The 20123-nt window shown below is 33.0% G+C and overlaps 1 protein-coding gene across 3 annotated transcripts in view; it reads right to left on the reverse strand.

Moving 5' to 3' along the window:
- Window positions 1-464: 464 nt before the first annotated feature.
- Window positions 465-20123, reverse strand: part of USP38 (ubiquitin specific peptidase 38) — a 32621-nt gene continuing 12962 nt past the window's right edge. For 2 of the 3 annotated variants that reach the window (XM_035023006.1, XM_035023005.1), the window contains 6 exons: window positions 18040-18198; window positions 15327-15520; window positions 12682-12775; window positions 9962-10068; window positions 7427-8789; window positions 465-2136 (listed from right to left, as the gene is read on the reverse strand). In XM_035023006.1, the coding sequence (XP_034878897.1) occupies window positions 1975-2136; window positions 7427-8789; window positions 9962-10068; window positions 12682-12775; window positions 15327-15520; window positions 18040-18198 (2079 nt within the window). In that variant the 3' untranslated portion in view covers window positions 465-1974. The remainder of the gene's footprint in view (window positions 2137-7426; window positions 8790-9961; window positions 10069-12681; window positions 12776-15326; window positions 15521-18039; window positions 18199-20123) is intronic. The other variant, XM_035023007.1, reaches the window with a different exon arrangement.

Raw genomic sequence — 20123 nt, forward strand, 5'->3', positions numbered from 1 at the left:
TTCAGCAAATGATTAATGTTATTATAGTTTTAATCTGAAAAGGAAGTCTTTAAGTCTTTGCTACTGGTATGAAATTATTATCTGAATAGTTCCAGTATTATTCTATAACTAGAATTCCATCTTTTTATCATTTTGAAAATTCAGTATGTATTACTTTGACAGATAAAAATCCTTGAATGATTTGGTATTCATAGATAAACCCATGTTTAAGGTCTGTCTTTAAGAAAGTTTCCAGGAACACCTGAGCCCAATATTAATGTACCAGGTATTAAATGACTTTACCAATTTCAATAAATGCTAACACTGATATAATCTGATAATAAATCATTAATTAGACAGGGGATAACTGAATACCTAGAGTAGCTTAGCAATACATTATTAAGACAAGAGGAAGCACACAGGAAAGACAGTGTGATAAAAATTTGTTTCATTCATTTATAGAAAAGACAAATCTCAATCAATTCTGCAAAGAATTTCCACTTTTAATCCAATCAGTTTTCCTAATCTTCCCGGTGACTGGAAACGAGTTAGGAGTAGGACACAGTGGAATGAAGATGAGGAGTTCTGTTTTTAACTATGACTGTTAAAAGCTTGGGAAAAAGATAAACTCCAAATCACCAAAGAACACTCTTTCCTTAAAATGTTTTCAAAATAAATATGAGACCGATTTCAGAACAATGTACAACCATGGATAAGTTAAAACTTTCAGGAAACGGGACAACCAGGATAACTCCTAGAATACATATAATCAAGACCCAGGAGAACTGACTTGTTTCCCATTCCCTGGTAAAAGAAAATGCGGGATGGTACGGTCTGACATTTCACCATTTTATCTGAGACTATGAAACAGAAACAACTGTGCAAAGCACAAGATTCAAATAAAAAAAAAAACCAAATGTCCAACGCTAAAAATATGCAATTGATGTTTAATAATCTGAGGATTAAGTAACAAAATCAAAAGAGATTTTTTACTTGCCTAGGCTCATTTCCTCTGAATTCTTCTATGATTTAAAAATAATCTATCACACTTATTGATCTAGAACCATTGGATTTTACTTCAGGAAAATCTAATATCTTTCAAAAAGTTATAATTTTAATGTTAGCACAAAAAAATTACTTCCTAACATTTCATTTTTAAAAAACTTTTCCGCAGCCAAAGATTCCTATTTTTGAATTACAGTACTGCAAGGCACATACAGAACTCACCTCCTTCAAAACACACAGAAGATATACTCCCTGAAATAGAATTTAAAAATCCTTAAACAATTAGAAATACTACAAAGTTAGCAATTTTTTAGGTAAAAATGTTCCTACAGGATCATGCACCTTTCTTAAAATCAGTTCAGCATATATGTATAAATAATCCTTTTTTTAAAACATTTGTACTTGAAATGCGGATACAGTGATGCTGAAGATAGCACTAAACAAAAACCTGAAAAGTACTATAGCCTAATAAATTTTATGTTATTGCCTTCATTAGAGACTGTATTATCTTTAGCATTTTAAAAGATTTGAATTTAATAATGGGGTACTATGCATGAAATAAAGGATTTTTTTCTTTCTTTTTAACCAGTATTTCCATCATTTCTAGCATCAATTCTTTTATAAAAGATGCTAAATGAATTATATTTTTTTGTTTAGTAAACTGAGGATGAGACCATTTAAATGCCTCTGCTAAATTTAACGCAGCTTAATTAGGGACTGGGTACACATTTTCCTCTGAAAATTTTTGGTCAAGCATGTCTAACCATAAAAGCAAATGGAATTTTAAGAGGTAGATTTTTTTCCCATGATGCATTTGTTAATAAATGTATTGTCAAGAAAATAAAAACAAGCACTGAGTGTGTTTTCTTAAAGTACAGGGTCTAATGAAAAGAAAAATAAAAGATAGGTATGATATTTGTTACAGTCTGCCATTTTAACAGTCATAGTATTAGATGTTTTGTGACCAGTGCATTTTGGATTCTCTCAGGATCAAAATACGAGTCTGCCAACTGTATTAAATCCTCCTCCACCCCCTCCACCAGTTGGTCCACAGCTTCCTGGTGGGTCATTGTCATCAAATCCATTGGGACGAAATGAACAGGAGGCAGATGCAGCTTGTAGGGCCCGGGCTCGAGCGTTCAACTCTTGTTCCTAAAATAAAAAAGAATTTTTATAAAATTAAAACCCTAAATGCAATGGATGAGTATATCATCTACATAAATATTTTAAAACTGACTTAATTCTTAATAAGCATCCCTCAAATCTCAGTAATTTAAAAAATATTGACTACACTAATCCTTACCAAATCTTACTAAAGTACATAATCACAGATGGAACAAGTAATACAGAGAGCAAAATCCTGGTGTAACTCTACAGAATGACAGATCCTAAAGCCCGTTCTTTTTCAATACTTCAGTTTGCAGAAGAGAATATTGAAGTCCCATATCCTAAAATTCCTCTACAGGAACACTATAGTTCGTGTAAATACTCATCAACACACAGAGGAATAGATTTCTTTCTAATACACAGAATGTAGAATTTAAAAGTTATGACAATGGGTCATCTACTCTTTATCCAGTGGGACTATTTTGTATGTGGGTGATACAGTAAAAGGTATAAATAATGAAAGAAGGCTGAATGCTGCCTACCCTTTCCTTAGAATACTTCTCAGTAAATAAAGGTAGGATTTCAGTAACATTGCTAAGGAAAATGGTGCCTATCTCCTTACAGTATTACTTACAACGTTTCCCTACCAGATTATCAGAACTTTTATCAGGAACCAGTCATACCGGTCTACGTGCCAGACACATATTTGGTGCTCAATAAATATTAATGATCTCAGATTAGAACACTATTAGCTACTTAGCTTCAGAAGGAGCAAATGTAAATAAATAATGGCGAATTCATTTGGCAAGGTGTCAAACTGCATTCTAAAACTGGTACAAACTCCTTGGAAGAAAATGTAAAATATTCTGGCATGTACCCATTTTTCTGGGAAAGGTTCTATAACTTTCAAATGACGTGCCAATTAGGTCTAAAAGCTACTCTTATAATTTGTTAGGCATAATCATCCCGACGAACTTTAAAAATACACTTAACAGTAATCATAAAAACTATACTATTTCCAATTTTCAACTAAAAGCCCAGTTACTTTGCTCCAACTGACAAGGTAGTGTTATTTTATAATTTCTAGCTAAATTTTTTTAGCTAACTATTCTCCCCTTTCCACAACAAGATGCCCAATTTTTTATTATGGAGTAAAAAGCCAGGCTTACTTGGACATCTATTTCTCACATTATGAATACCTTATTTCTCAGTAACATACAGTGACAGCTGTGCAACTGCTAATACAAAAAAATGATCAAGAATCACATATTTTTATAGCTGAATGTGACCTTAGATAAGAAATCCTTGTGGGGCACCTGGGTGGCTCAGTCGTTAAGCGTCTGCCTTCGGCTCGGGTCATGATCCCAGGGTCCTGGGATCGAGCCCCGCATCGGGCTCCCTGCTCGGCGGGGAGCCTGCTTCTCTCTCTCTCACTCCCCCTGCTTGTGTTCCCTCTCTCGCTGTGTCTCTCTCTGTCAAATAAATAAATAAAATCTTTAAAAAAAAAAAAAAAAAGAAATCCTTGTAACAGAATGGCCTAATTAACCAGTCTCAGGCAGGTTTAAAACTTAATTTGCAAGATACTTCTCAAAAACTTTTTAATTTATTGTGCTGGTTCCTTTGTATAATGTTTTTTAAGATATAATCTATTTTTTAATCTGTAAAATTAAAGTAAGAATTAAAATAGGACTAAAATTTTTAGTTTCATAAATAGAAAATAAAAGCTATAGGTATGTATGTAAGAAATAGACACAAAAATGAGAAACAAAATCCTCATTGCTCTAGCTCTATAACCTGTTAAACTATCCAAACAAGCAACGAAAATGACTCTGTATCTAAGACTGGTTTCAGATATAGATCATGTTCCCTAATGAAATAAATAAAACTGAATATGCAAAGTAGAGTTCAAGAAGTTCTGCTCCCAAAAGATATGGCAAATTTTGTTAGAAAGGAACTCCCCCCCAGAAGCAGTGTTAAAGGACACACACAATATAAAATTAAGTCTATTGCTTCTAAGACGCATGAAAGCTACATTGTATTTCAAGACAGCTTCCTAAGAAAGGAATATTCCTTTTTTGCTTTTTATCTACTTATATAAATGTATGGCTGACTGAGAAAAATGTATGATATCCTGTTTTCAGAAGACAAGCTTAATGGATTGAAGCAGGGAAAACTGCTTCTCATTTTACTTTTTTATAATGTCAAAAATTATGATTCTCATAGTGTATATAATTTATATCCCAATTTTATATCAAGTATTAAAATTAATCCTTATTTCAGTAGTGGACTATAGGCCTGGAGTTACTGTTGCTTTGGGACAAATAACTTGCAGAATATTTAGATCTCTCATTTAAGTAAATATGTTAACATTAAATTAATCCATCTTTTATTTGTCTTTAAACTACACAGTATACTTTTCTGTATGTACGATGAAGAAAAATATTAAGACATTAAACTATCACCTCCTCCAAAGAAACAAAGGAAAGAAACCAACAAGAAAGGACAGAAGCTCTGTCTGTAGTTGATGTGGGACACGTGGGGATAGGTGGTGATCTTCACAGTGCGGTGCTGGTGCCACTCACACAAGCTTTCTCTCTCTGGATCCTACCCAAAGCATAATTTGGGCGTCCAGACACTAAAATAATACAGACATTCCTTATGCAAGTTGGACTGAAGGGAAAGAAAGAAATGAAGAAAAAAACCCTTCCCAAAATTTACTTTGAGATCCACAATCTGCACTGCTGTCCTATGTGTCAGGCTATGATACACAGCAGAAAATGGTTTGGTCACATGGGAATTTTTGCCGACTTTTCAAAATCACTAATCTCACCAGTACCAGAAAGAGCAAGAGTTTCTTTCTAACACAGGTCAATCTAGATACGATTTTAGTAAAATTTAAAAATGGAATCCCCAAAACAGCTTGTTAAAATTATACAAGATGAATTTCTAATGTGATTATGAAGAATTAAAAAATAAAGTAGCTACCCTGATATGTACTATGATGGTAAATTCATTTGCAGTACTACTCAAGAGCAAAGGAACTCAAAATGTTCACTCCACATCCTTACTTTTACTAAGATTTGGTTAAGTTTTTGCAATTGTTTTATAAAGAGGTTTAAAGCTGTATCTTAAAACTAAAGTTGTATTCTTTTTTTTTTTTTTTTTAAGATTTTATTTATTTGACAGAGAGAGACACAGCGAGAAGGGAACACAAGCAGGGGGTGTGGGAGAGGGAGAAGCAGGCTTCCCACCGAGCAGGGAGCCCGATGCAGGGCTTGATCCCAGGACCCTGGGATCACGACCTGAGCCGAAGGCAGACACTTAACGACTGAGCCACCCAGGTGCCCGCAAAGTTGTATTCTTGACATAGCAATCTATTTTAAAGCATTACTATGAAATGAGCACAAATTTTGAACTATACCTCAAAAATGTAAAAACAAAAACGTAATAGGAATGAAAACATATGTATACATATATGTGTGTGTGTGTGTGTGTATATATATATATATATATATACACTCCATGTATTCAAAACAATATAGTCTCTTAACACAACTTAAAATACCAGAATGATTCAGTTAAATTGTATGAGAACCATTACAATTCAAACCTCAACATGAATCAATTACATTATTGTATTTAAAAGTAAATAATACAAAGTATAAATGTACTTAAGTTTTTAAGTAAGAGTTGAGTATTTATTATCATAATTTGCTTCAAAAAGGTAGTTTGGTAATAAGCATTGATTTAATAGCCGGTCTTAATACAGGAACATAAATATCTTATTGTAAAATTTGGCAGTATCTTTTTTACATTCAGTAACTTGTCAATCTGAGACTTCAGACAGAATTTAGAACAACTGCAAGCGCTGAAAAACTGAATTAACAAAGTACATAATGCTTTCCTTTATAGTGACAATGGGCCTTAAAATAATAATGAAAAGAACGGCTTATCACACTCAGATATTGTAAATATTGTAATGGGGTAAATAGTTAAGAAAGAGAAAATCATTTGGGGGAAGGCTGTAATAAAGTAGTTGTTATGGTTAAAAGAGCTTTTGGCAATCCAATCACAGAAATAAAGCAGTTCCTCATCTTTTTAAAACCCATGTCTCTCTCCTTTGATAAATATACTATTTTACCCAATCACTGATATATAATCCGCATATTTTCACAAGTCAATATTGTACTAGGCCTTATTATCTGTATCTTATATCACAGAAATTTTCTATTTTAACCTAACCCTCTTGCCCTTTCTAATCTTCAAGAATCATGATGATTAATATCTGGTGCTTATTTAATATCTAGCAAGAAGGATATGGTTGAATACATCTTGTTACCTAAATCATAAGCCTTCTGACTGGATGTAAGAATCTTTGGTGGTGAATCTGGTTTAATAAATATTGTTTCTAATTTTTTTTTCCTGAAAAATACATTATTTTTGTGTTACTCTAGAACATTGCCACACTCCTTTAACAATGTATCATGTACCATTACTTGAGTATTTTATAGTACGGTAAATTTGAAATCTTTTGAGAAAATTTCCTTCTAAAAATCAGTACTATAGTGACCCATTTCTTCTCTTAATCTGTATCTTTCAGCTTTGTGATTTTCAAACACAAAATTTTTAGAACTTACTTATGTAAACTCATAAAGTCACTTGGACTATACAGTTAATATACCTACAATTTCACTGATAATTTAGTGTTGGTTTTTATGCTATTAGCAAGTTGGCAAGTTTCAGAGAAAAATACTTGCAGCAAGATCTAGCTCATATGAAACCTTTGTTCCATGGCTTTTATTTACTAATTGCTCTATTAGCTTCTTGGTTTTATTGCTCAGTTCCTTAAAGAATACAAATATGCATTTTTTAATATTTTCTACCTTTCAATGTCCTTTATCTTATCCACCTGAATGTTAATAAGTGCCCTTAAAATATCTGTAAAATAGTCTAGAATGGAATAAACACCAAATTCAGTAACTGTTTCGCCTGGTAGGTAGGACTAAAGAGGAGAGGGAAGACACTTTCCATTTTACTAAGCTTCCTATATTTCTGTATGGAATGATTTGATAATGATCACATCTTTTGTAATTAAAAACAAGTGAGGTCTTTTATACTGCATCTAATTGCAACTTTTCATAATTAATTCATAACACTAGAAGGTAAGATAATTTATATAGGCTGAACCCTATTTAAGATTTCAGAATTGCCACCCTTATTAAATTCCTTCAAAATGCAGAAGTTGGATTTCAAAATTAGGGTATTCATTTAACCACTGTTAAACCAACTGTTTAAATATTTTCCACAAATGATGAAGTTTTTATTTCCAACTTACCTGTAAATATAGTTTATTGTCTTTTGTTATAGCATCCATAAGTTCTTTCTGTAGAGGTGGGTCTCCATTTACCCAGAGTCCACTGGTTGAACTGTTACCACTTAAACTGTTGGTGCCATTCTGTTTTTTATACAAAAGCACATAAGCTGTGTCCTTTGGAAACCTACTTGTAATTTTCTGGACTGACTGAAATGAAGTAAATGTCACTCTGCTGTCATTAAATAAAAACCATTCTTTTGACATTTCCTTATTTTCTAAATCCTGCTCCGTAACTGCACCGGGACTATTTCTCCCCAGTAAATGACTCTGGGAGGATGCTAACGCCAGAGTTTCAGACGGATGGCACATCTGGTATGAGGACTCTGTACCTGTGATGTTTCTGGCGTAAGAATAGTAATGCCCACTTTCAGAGGATATACCAGAGTGAACGACAACAGAACTTAATAGATATGGCACCAATCTGGAGCAGCAAGTTTCTTCAGTTCCAGAAGGCTTTAATTTTTTAGCTAGGTTCTCACTACTATCAGTGAAGTCAACATCTATAGACCAGCTTTCTGACAATGAAGAGAACGAAGTAGTTCTTTTAACTGGCAACTCCAAAACCAGTGGCAGTGACACATTGTCTAAAATTTTTCTTCTCACATGATACTTTTGATCATATGAAAATCTCAGGAGAGTAAGAATAAGGTACTCAGGCTCCTCCGTGATTTGCATAGTTTTCTCGGCATTCTGCAAAGAGGCACAGTTTTCACAATAATACTGGTTGTCGCCAGTAAGAATCTCTGGAGCCAAAAAATAATTTAGTAAGTCAGTTACTGAAGGTGTGCTTCCACCTCCTGGTTTCTGAGGTACATCTTTATTAACAAGAATCCTGCTAGATTCACTGGGGACACAGGTGTTTTCAGTATAGCAAAACTCATCAGAAGGACTGCCTAACATTCTTTCATTCATAGCTGAGTCACAAACAAAGGCAGCTTTTGCTGGATTATAAACTCCTGGTTCTTCTGAAGGACCGGGTATATCGGCTTGCATTAGACCACCATCTTGTGTATTGGGTGATGATGCTGGATCTTGAAAGGACAAGTTTTCGATAGAAGAGGAAGGACAAAAGGCCAGTGAAAGATCGGTAAAGGCTTCCACTTTTTGTGAGGTACTCCTGCAGTTCAAACAACATATGTGAGTTCGTAGTTTTCCTCCAAACATTTTTTCTATTAAAGTCTTCTCACCATCACTTGTGCAAGGGCTCTCTGTTAGTACAGCTGCCTTATTGGCTATTTCCTGCAAAGAAGTTTCATTGCACCCCAGACTTTCAGAAGGCTTGTGTGAGGACTGAACTTTCAAGATCTTTTCTTCTTCATGTAGCCTGCAGGAGAGTATATACCATTACATCGCTACTTCACTTACGTTTCAATGTCATTGCTATTTAAAAATATTGGTGGCTTATATAAACAGCCAAATCATTTTTATCAAATATAAGATTTAATTTTAAAAAATCCAGTTTTTCCCTCTTTTAAAATAAGAGGAATATTGAACAATTTGAGAATGTAAATTAGAAGTGAGGGGCTATCACGACTCTATAGACTCATTCTTTCTTCATACTGTTATTTTATAGCACTTATTACATGATAGTAAGTGATTATCTTATGTCTGCTAATAATCTTACATATCTTTGTCTACCTGACATCTCATAGAAAGCCTGGTACAAAGAAGCCACTCGACATGTCCTTAGCTGATTGCACATGTTAAGTTCAACTAACTTTACTAGTCGTCCACGTAATAGAAGGGAGGCAAAGATCTGGAGAAGATAGAGGTTTTATTAATTAAGTGGTAAGGACACAATAAAATATACCAAACTCATCTAATTATGCACTGATCTAAAGGAGCAACTATTAAATTTTTTGGTCTCCAGACCCCGTTATACTCTTTAAAAGTAACTGAGGAAAATTGAGGAACCCAACAGCTTTAATTCATGTGGTTATATCCATCAATATTTACTGTATTCAAAAACTAAGAATAAAATAATACATTTGAAAATAATAAACCCACTACGTGTTAATATTAATAACATTCATTGTGAAAAAGTTATATTTTCTAAAACCAAAAAATTTAGTGAGAAGAATGGCATTGTTTTGCATTTTGCAAATATTTCAAGTATCTGGCTTAACAGAAGACAGCTGGATCCTCATAGCTGTTCTGCATTCAATCTATTGTGATATGTTGTTCTGGATGAAGCTTATGAAGAAAATCTGGCCTTGATTACATATACACAGATATACAGTTAGAAAAGGGAAGACCCCTGAAAATGTTTTGGAACCCCTAGGGGGTCTTTGTACCACACTCCGAGAACAGCTGGTCCAAAGTAAGAAGATAAAAAAAAAGACACCAAATTAAAAACAAAGAACACTTAAATATATACAGTAAATGCAAGGTATTTTAAAGATTAACATTTGAAATATGTTTTTAAAGGCAAAAACAATATGCCACAGTGTTATGAAAGAAAACAATTCAAATCATAACTTCCAAAATACTTTTTACCTGTCTAGCAGAAACCTGAGGTATTCAGAACAGTCTTGCTGTGATCTGGGGGTAAACCATGGAGGTCTAGAAGCCTCAAAGAATACCCGAGGTGCATATGCTTCTCTCTTGATATCAGCAGAGAAAATACAAGGAAATGATTCTCACACCATGAATCAAATAACTGAAATCTTAATTTACAATGTTTAATAAAGATTAATTAAAATTACATTGCACTTAACCCTACTACAAAGTACCAGAAATGGGGACAGATAAAATTAGAAATAAATTTAGGTAATCTTCAGTCATAACTTCTCATTCTGCAGATAAGAATTAACATCTAGAGAAACATGTTACTTGCCCAAGGTTATACAGCTAAAGTAGTGCCAGAGGGAGTCCACATTAGAACCTAGGTCTCTCGAACACTTAATATAATGCTACTGGCATTATCTTTCTATAACAGTCATATGCTTGCATCCATAATTTTTTGGAAATTATAAGGAAAAGACAAGCTGAAGAGTATGTATTTTAGATAAAATAAGGAGGGGGAGTACTGTATAGGGCCACGCATACCTACTTTAAGCAAAAATTTCTTTGACTAGGTACACATTTCATAAATGCACAGAATGTAAGTATATTGTTTAGGGTCCTTGCTGATTTTTTTTTGGTGTGGAGGAGGCTTAGTGAAGTGGTTGCTCACTGACTTCGAAGCAATCTTGGTTCAAATCCTAGATTTTGCAACAACAAAAAGGAACTGAAAAGGCATCTGAAAAGATGTGATTATAACTTGAAAACTTAGAATTCTCCTGATATTTTGAATATTTGTGGTATATAACAGAGTCCTCAGTTAAGAAAAATTTTATCAAAGTAGGGGTGTTGATAGCATTCTGAAGGAAGGAACTTTAACATACCAATTGAGCATGAGCTCTAGATTCATTTGGTTCACACCCCAATTTGCCACTTGTTTGCATGACCCTGAAAAGCAGGTAATGTAAACCCAGTTTCTTCATCTCTAAAATGGGGATACTACCTTATTAGTTCATAGATTGTTTTTGAGGATTAAGAAATAATACATGTAAACTACTTAGGATAGAAGCTAGGCAAATTTAAATGCTCAATAAATGTTAGCTTTCTCAATTATAAGAAAAAAAAAGCCTTTTCAATTATATAGGGAAATCTATCTACCTAAAACAATCCTTGTTGGCTTGCTATCAGACAAGGTCTCAACTGTGACATAACTTTCATTAGGTTCTCTTGTGAATTCCTTTCTTCTTTCCTTGGGAGCATGGAACCCTCCTATAGTTTTTTTTCTAACAGTTCTGATTCAGTAAGGTAATATAGTATATATAATGTATTTATATCTACATTAACACACATAGATACATATACATTTTATATAATATATGGTAAATATAGACTAGTGATAAAGCAAGTACAGAAATCAATTTACTAGGAAAATAATGTTTGGCAGTTGGAGGGAAGAGATTTCATCTCCCTTGGTCCTGAGATGTTAAATTTAATTTGTGAACATATTTTCCTCAGAAAGAGAATAATTATCTCTTTTTAATTTCTCTTCAGAAAGAAAAAATTGTCTCTTTGAGTATATTATTACTTATAGGCTATCGCTCATATGTTAATTTTTTCCATTTAAGAAGTTATACTTGAGCTATTTCACAGCGTATAGATAGAAACAAGGCATTCTTATCAACTCAATCCCACTAAAGCTATCTTCTCTTCTGACTTTCCCACCTACTCCTTTAGAACTCTGTAAAAGTAAGACAATCAGAGTAAAACCAGAAAATAATAATATACATTATTTATAAGTGATATATACGTACTGCTCAAAACTTAAGAGTTCCTTGAGCATAAGAATTCCCTTTCCCTTTGAATGTTTATCAGACTCTACATTGTATTTCTCAATAAATGTCTCTTGAATGAATATTTACTATATATGACTTTCTTGCCAGCAGAATAAATTCATTTTCTTGGATTAATTTGTGGACATAAAAGATCATCATAAAATTTTAAGCCTTAGAACTTAACAGATAAAGTTGTTTATCTATTAAGTTCTAGAGCTTAAAATTTTGGTCACAATGAGAATGAGAGAGCACATATATAAGAAATAGGAGAAAAAAGAAGCCAATGTGCCACAAGATTATTTTAATTGTTTATTATTGTGAAAAATCTATCAATTTAGTATCTACAAGCTATTAAAGATGCATTTAAAAAGATTTCTTCATGGGGCGCCTGGGTGGCTCAGTTGGTTAGGCGACTGCCTTCGGCTCGGGTCATGATCCTGGAGTCCCTGGATCGAGTCCCGCATCGGGCTCCTTGCTCGGCAGGGAGCCTGCTTCTCCCTCTGACCCTCCCCCCTCTCATGTGCTCTCTGTCTCTCTCATTCTCTCTGTCTCAAATAAATAAATAAAATCTTTAAAAAAAAAAAAAAAGATTTCTTCATGAAGAAGCTTATTTATCAGGGGAGAAAATCAGCTTTTATCTACAATAATTAGAACAAAGGGTCAGCATAATTTTCATCTACAAGAATGGAAAACAGGGGGAAGAAATAAAAACTTAGAGCATATCCTGATTTTAGGCAGAATCTCTTTAAGCATATCTAAGTGGATTTGTTGTGCTGCGTCAAGTATGTATTATTTAAAAAAGATTCACCAAGTTTGGTATAATGTGAAGTTTAAAGAATATTATCAATGAACTTAACACATACATACTACACACACACTCACCTGTGTATGAGCCAAAAAGGCGAAGAGATGCTGTAATTTTTTCATTAATGAATTGCACCCATTTAGATTTAAAGATAATACTTGTCTCCTGAAACTGAAAGAGAATAAAACAGTGATTCTTGTATACATGTACATACATACACACATGCATTTTTTTAAAAGCTAAAAGGAAATTAGTTCAAGAACTTGTTATCTTCAAAGTAAAACGTCACTCACCTGATGGCCCTTTACCTAGCAGAATTACTACTTACAATGTAGTGAAGAAGGAAGGGAAGAATGGCGATAAACAAAACAGTTACTAGGGGACCAGGCAACGGCCTATGTGCTGTCACATATTATTCCTATTTTCTGGATTAGCAAATAGAAATGGACTAAGCTATTAATTAATGACTTAAATAAGCAACTTTTAAATTCTTTCACACACCTGCATGAAATAAAAAATATATTGTCAACAAAACATACTATAACGTTAGAGTGATTTAAAGTCTATGGTACAAGTACAGGATGGGAAAAGGATAAATTATTCAAACAAGAGAATAGGAACAATTCAGTATCCATTTGGGAAAAAATGGAATTAAATAAAATTTTACATTATTACAAATGCCACACAGGAGTAATGAGATAATGTAAAATAGAAAACTACTGAAGTATTTAAAAGAAAAAAGAGGGGGGAAATGTCAAGGGGGAAGCCTTCCTACAATTCAGACACTACAAATGAGAAATAGCAGATTTCACTACATAAAATAAAAAATTACAAATGAAACACTCTACAAATTTGAATCACACTAACAGGAAGAGAGCATGTAATGAAGGATTATCATCCAGCGTATATAAAAATCAATATGAAAAAGAAAAAAAACTCAACAGAAAGGTGCACAAAAGAAAGAACAGGTTATTTAGAGAACAAACACAAATGAACAAAGAAAAATATAGAGAGAAAACTGTAATGGTCAGCAATATTGCAAATTAAAGCAAAAAGATGTTTTTCCCCCAATTAGAAAAAATTTCAAAGGCTACTAAAGGTATGGGGTCACAGGTACAATTACATATTAGTATACAAGTTCAAATGCTACAGTCTTTCTGGAGAGCAATTTGGCATACCCCTTTCAAAGCAAATCCTCTACATCTGCATATGGGCAGAGGGACGTTAATTATGAGCAAAACAACCTAATGTTCATCAACAGGTGTATGGTTAAATAAAATATAGTACATCTATTTATTCAGAATGACAGTTCTGTCACTACCCTATCATGGGAATACTTCCAACACGAATCATTAAAAGATAAAAGCAAGTGCTGGAAAAAAACATATAAATAAGACTATAAATATTTTTTAAAAACAATGTATTTTTTCTTGTTCTACATAAAATCTTATAACTGTAAAAAAATGATCTGAAACAAGGCACACAAAACTGTTAACAAATTACTTTTGCAAATGGGGATGTCTGATTAAAAAAAATTTTTTATGTCTGATTTTTATTTCATATACTTCTAAATTTATTTTTTTAAACCACAAAGAATTCACATATTACCAAAGAAATAAAATATGCTATGTGCCTATTCTTAGATAGTATCGTTGGCTTATTCAATAAGATGACTCTTTGAATTGCTGTTGCTAGTTACAATTGCTTTGGGTCTCTCCTTTCACTATCATCTGGCTGGACTAGATGACATCTGGTGGTGACATACAGATTTGAATTTGGTTTCATGCTTAGTATCACTTGTGTCTAAGTGTACACATTTTTTTAAAAAAATTAAAAATCTCAAATACAAACAAATAAAAAAAAATAAAACACTGTGCCAAACAAAAAAACACCTTAGTGTTGAGAGTATATTCTGGGTCCAGAAAATAAAATAAACCTAACTCTTCATCTTTTCGTTTATGATTCTAGGTAGGCATAAAAACTTACAAAGCCATGGAACTCAATTTGTAAAGACCTTTGGTCAAGTTCCATAAATACTCTCCTGGCGATGAAGAGAAAAATCCAACCATGTTGTTGTCCTTAGGAAAAGTTTATCATTATTTTGTACTTTTACAGATAGCAATCACATAGCTAACAACTTCTGATTTTATATTTGCTTGGCTGCAAAAGAAAATGAATTTGAAAGTAAATCTGTAAGAGGACAAAGGAACATATATGTTTGTAAATTTGTTCAGTGTCTACAACTTGTGGAGGGAAACAGAGCTTAAGCTTCTTTCACAGTAACAAAGAAGTTATCAATCTGATAAACAGCAAAATATCTACAAGCAGAAAAAACTAACTGTAACTCCCTTAAAAGATATATAAGTTAAAAAAAATACACTGTCTTATAGAATAATAATAAATTAGTACTTGAGGACACTTAAACTCTTTGGAATAAGCCCACTTAATCCTTCTGTTATACTAATAAATATCCAGCCAGGATAATTCAAAAGATTCTCAATGCAATATATAATATAAACATAAAGTAGAATTTATGTAAGTTAACATTTTAATAGTTCCTGAGCACTGAAAGCAATTTCATTTCTAAATAAGGCAATTATATACAAATATTAATATTTCTGCCATTTATAAGAAATAATGTGAAGACAATCCCACCATCTTACATTTCATCAGTATGCATCAATTTCTACAGTTAACAAAAAAGGTTCAATTTTAAACTTACTCTGTAGCCATAAACAATGCTTGTATAATACTGTTCATATAACATGTATTTCCTAGATTAATAAGACCAGTTTTCCCAGTTTCAGATTTTCCAGAAAGTCTAGACAAGCAAGAGGCCAAAGAATTGGATTGAGAAGTCCAGGCACTTTGATTGAGAATCAATTTAATCTTCTCTTCACTGGGCTTAGGAAAATCCTGTAGATCATCAAGAAGAGAAATAGCTTAAAAATATAAACTATTTTTGTTATTAAATTAATTAACACCATAAAGATTCTTCCACTGACTAAATTTAACCTTTTTTTTCTTCCACTTAGTTTTGAAATCACCCCTAATACTTGACCAGTCATCAGAAAAAGTTACATTATATTACATGGCAAAAATAATTGTCTCCTAAAATTAATAAGTACATCCTAAAAGTAGAGTTTATCAAGTTAAGAAATATTCAAGAACGAGGAATTCAAGTCACACTTGAACTATTTATGTTTCCAATGTGGCAGGAAAATGTTTCAGAATAAAACTTTGAGGTCAGAGAGTATACTGCAATGCTACTCAAAGGGACTAGAATGAGGACTTAAATTAGCACACAACTGAATAACCTAGACAATTTGCTTTCAAATTTTCTAGTGAAAGTAAAAAATATCTCCTTTGCATTCACTACTACTATTTACTCAATATTAACCCTTAGAAATAAAAGTTCAAAGTAATCGGGATGAAAAATGAAAGCACCTAAGCACAATGACCTCTGACTTCGAAAAATAAAACTCGATCTCATGTTTAACAATATAGAAAATTATTAAAAGATACAGATTCTTTTATCTGCTCTATGATATTTGAGATACAATTTAATTTTATTACTTATTTATTTTAAAGATTTTATTTATTTATTTGAGAGAGAGAGAGAGCAGGCAAAAGCAGGCGGAACGGCAGAGGGAGAAGGAGAAGCAGGCTCCTCAGTGAGCAGGGAGCCCAACGCGGGGCTCGATCCCAGGACTCTGGGATCATGACCTGAACCAAAGGCAGAAGCTTAATGGACTGAACCACCCAGATGCCCTGAGATACAATTTTAAATCTAAGTGATTTCAAGCATGAATAGAGCAATGGAGAATAATGAAAGTTGGTAACATCATTAAGCCTTTTTTTTGACTGCTACTACCATCTGGTACTTAGACCTCAGAAAATACTTTCTGAAGGAATTTTTATCTCTTAACTTTCTTGTTGTTGACAGCTAATAGAAAAGTGTTGCCCTTGGATTAGGAGTGAGAACCTTGCTTCTTCTGAGCCTATTTCAGTTGTCAGAGTTCTCAACATGTAAAGCACTGAAAAACGGCAATTAATGGGAAGAGGTTTCATCTATCTTCACAGAGAGACACCGTAGAAAGAGATTAACATTACTATTAAGTTCAAGATAAAATGCTCCTATACATAAAAACATTTATTTCTGGAGGGTCAAATGTCACACTACTGGAATACATTAATTGCTCAATAGTCTTGTTTTGGGTTCAACCAAAATCAGTTTGATTTAGCTAGCTACATAGTAAAAAGAATAAGCTTTGTATTCATTTCAGATACAGAAGAGGTAAAAAAGATGAGACTTATCTTGTATTTCAGATCTCAAAAAGGAACATTATTAATAGAACTGATTTCTAATAACTTCTGATTCGGTCTGCCTGAGGCAAATTTTCCAATTCTTTTTTTATTTTTTTAAAGATTTTATTTATTTATTTGACAGAGAGAGAGATAGCGAGAGCAGGAACACAAGCAGCGGGAGTGGGAGAGGGAGAAGCAGGCTTCCCACAGAGCAGGGAGCCCGATGTGGGACTCGATCCCGGGACCCTGGGATCATGACCTGAGCGGAAGGCAGACGCTTAACGACTGAGCCACCCAGGCGCCCCAAATTTTCCAATTCTTTTGCGACACCCTGATTATGCAGTAAATTTAAGAGTGAAGTATGTATATCGTGACCCATTCTTTAAGACAAACAGCATCAGTGCTTTTTAGGTCTACTATCTACATAAGGTTGAAAAACAGGGTAAGTTCACAAACAGCTCAAGTAAAGATTCTATAAAATATGGATCTTCATGAACAGTCCATAGCAAAAATGGAATAAAAACAAGTAAGGAAACAAAGTCAAATATTTTATTGAATTGCCTTTTCTTGATTCTAAGATGTTTTTAAATATTTTAACACTACTATAGGAGCCTGGGTGGCTCAGTCCGTTAAGCGTCTGCTCAGGTCATGATCCAGGAGTCCCGGGATCAAGCTCCATGTTGGGCTTCCTGCTCAGTGGGGAGTCTGCCGCTGCTTTTCTCTTTGCCGCTCCCCCTGCTCATGCGCTCTCTCTCTCTCCCAGATAAATAAATAAAATCTTAAAAAAAAATATTTTAACAATTCTGATACTGGACATCGTATGTATTCACTTAATGTAGCACTTCTTTTTAAACAAATTTTCCCAGCAGCTGTTATAAATTTAAAGATATGCCTTATAATTGATGGCACTGTAGAACTGAAGAAATATGGTTATTTAGATTAGTTATAACAAATAAGAAGGAGATTACTCCCAAATATTAATGAGCCCTGATTCCAATTACATTTTTCAAATAAAAAGCATATTACCATAGAATAGTAAATTGAATAGTTATAGAAATGTTTCACTACATTCATCTATCACATCATGGTCTGCAGCTGTACAAATATTGGTGCAACTACCATCATACCTTTATTGCTTCCAAAATAGGTTCGTAGAGATCTGGAAATCCAGAATAATGATACATCATACAGTGTATCAGTTCTGTTAACTGCACTAAGAAAGCTGTACTGGAAGGCAGACCATCACTTTTGAAGGAGTGAACCAAATTAACTATGTAAGGAATAATCTGAAGAGAAAAAAGACAAAAAGACAAACATTCCTCCACTTATACAAATGGCAACAAATTCTCTAGCCTACAAATGGAATGCAAATGTTACATGATCAGCAAGTACTTTTCCGTATGTTCAGTCAGTCTTTTTCTAAAAAAGTTATGAAGTTAAAATTTCTAGAATATCAAGGTAAATTGAGTTTCAAAGTCACATATAATTTTAATTCCATATTAAGACCCCTCTCCTTACCCTTATACACCATCTAAAACACAAACTAAGGTACAAAATAGAAGCCTTAGTCACCTCTACCATTCTGAAAAATGTTAAGTCGAAAAATTTTAGGACTATTATATTTACCAGATTGTTTAATAGGAACAAACTTTTAAAATATAAACCAAGAATTAGCTTAAGAGCTCCATCTAGTGTGAATTTTAGATTTTTCACTTGAAAGAATTAAACACTGTACATTGCACTTTAGAGTCTACTTCAAGAAAGTAACTAAAATAACTAAAATTACAGCTCAGGCTCTTCTTTTAGATAAGTATAGGGAAGATGTCTTATGTTAGCATGGTTATCCTTATTAATGCCTTCAATTCCCCACCTCCAAAAGGAGGAGATGGTTCTAAAAATAAATGGAATCAGAAATTTCTATTATTTTTAAGAAACTGGAGTTAAAAATAAAAGGGAAATTTAAAATGCTCATTGTTCGAAAACACGTAGAAGACTTAGTATTGATAATAAGCACAACAGTGTCCTTTCATTATAAAATTAGACTAAAGTCAATATAGAGTCATCACATATTCAAGAGGTTATTAACAAGATAAATTTGGTTTTGCAGAAATGGCTCATTCCATTAGTGCAGTGGTATCCTTGTTCCAATTAATTATTAATCATAATCTAATAATACACATTTACACTTCATATGTAAAAGGCTTCTAATAATATTATGTTCTATTTGTAGAACATTTTTTGGTTGCTAACTTGTGATAAAAGTGAAGTTATGGCTTATTGTCTTATCACCAAATGGCAATAACAACAATTATAGTAGCATCATGATCAACTCCCTTTCCCTCCTCCTAAAAGGAACAATCATATTCTTAAATTAACAGTGCTATTCTCATTTTGCTCTGATTTAATGCTTGAAGTCTTAAAATCGCATTTTAACTTTTGCACTACCTTCTTTGTTCTTACCTCCATCAAAGGTATTAATTTGACCATGAAACCATCAGTTCCTAATATAAGTTCACTCTACTGTTCTCATCTCTCATTTCTAAACAAAGCTGAATTATAGTTCTGCTCCATAAAGCCGTATCTATCAGATACTCTCTTGCTAAAGTAGCAGAAATCCAAAATTATTTTGTTTCCTCACAAGTGAAACGAGAGAGAGAAATGGAAGAGAAGAAGAGAAAATAATTTTAAAAAATGATTATTTAATTTATAATTCCAAATCTTCCAAAAGCCTTCCTAGTGTAGATCTGGTCTTTGCAATCAGGTAATATAGTTGTCTACTATTATATCCTATATGGTCAGAATTATTACTAACATAGAAATGAGACTAAGTTCTTCACAGGCATATAAATATATGTCCAAGCAAGCTATTACCTTCTAACTGCTTGAAAGTTGATTTTTTTTTGAGTGAGCAAATCTAAATATTTGTGGACATTTACTGTAATACTCACTAAATTTAAGTTACTATTTGAGAAAATGTGTATAACTTATTAGAAACTTTGATGTTTTGTTTAAAATAAATTTCTTTCCACTTATAAGAAGCATATAAAAAGCGATTTGGTCTATAATAACACATATTATAACATCAATCTTGGTTTGCTCTAAAATGCCATGAATAACGATGTTGGTGATTCCAGGTTATTGATCATATTTAACAACTTCTAAACCTGTGTCCTTCACCGAGAATTAGAGTTGACTTAACTACTACATGACA

The sequence above is a fragment of the Mirounga leonina genome, unplaced genomic scaffold, assembly GCF_011800145.1.
Source record: "Mirounga leonina isolate KUSES-001 unplaced genomic scaffold, KU_Mleo_1.0 Mir_176, whole genome shotgun sequence".
NCBI lineage: Eukaryota > Metazoa > Chordata > Mammalia > Carnivora > Phocidae > Mirounga > Mirounga leonina.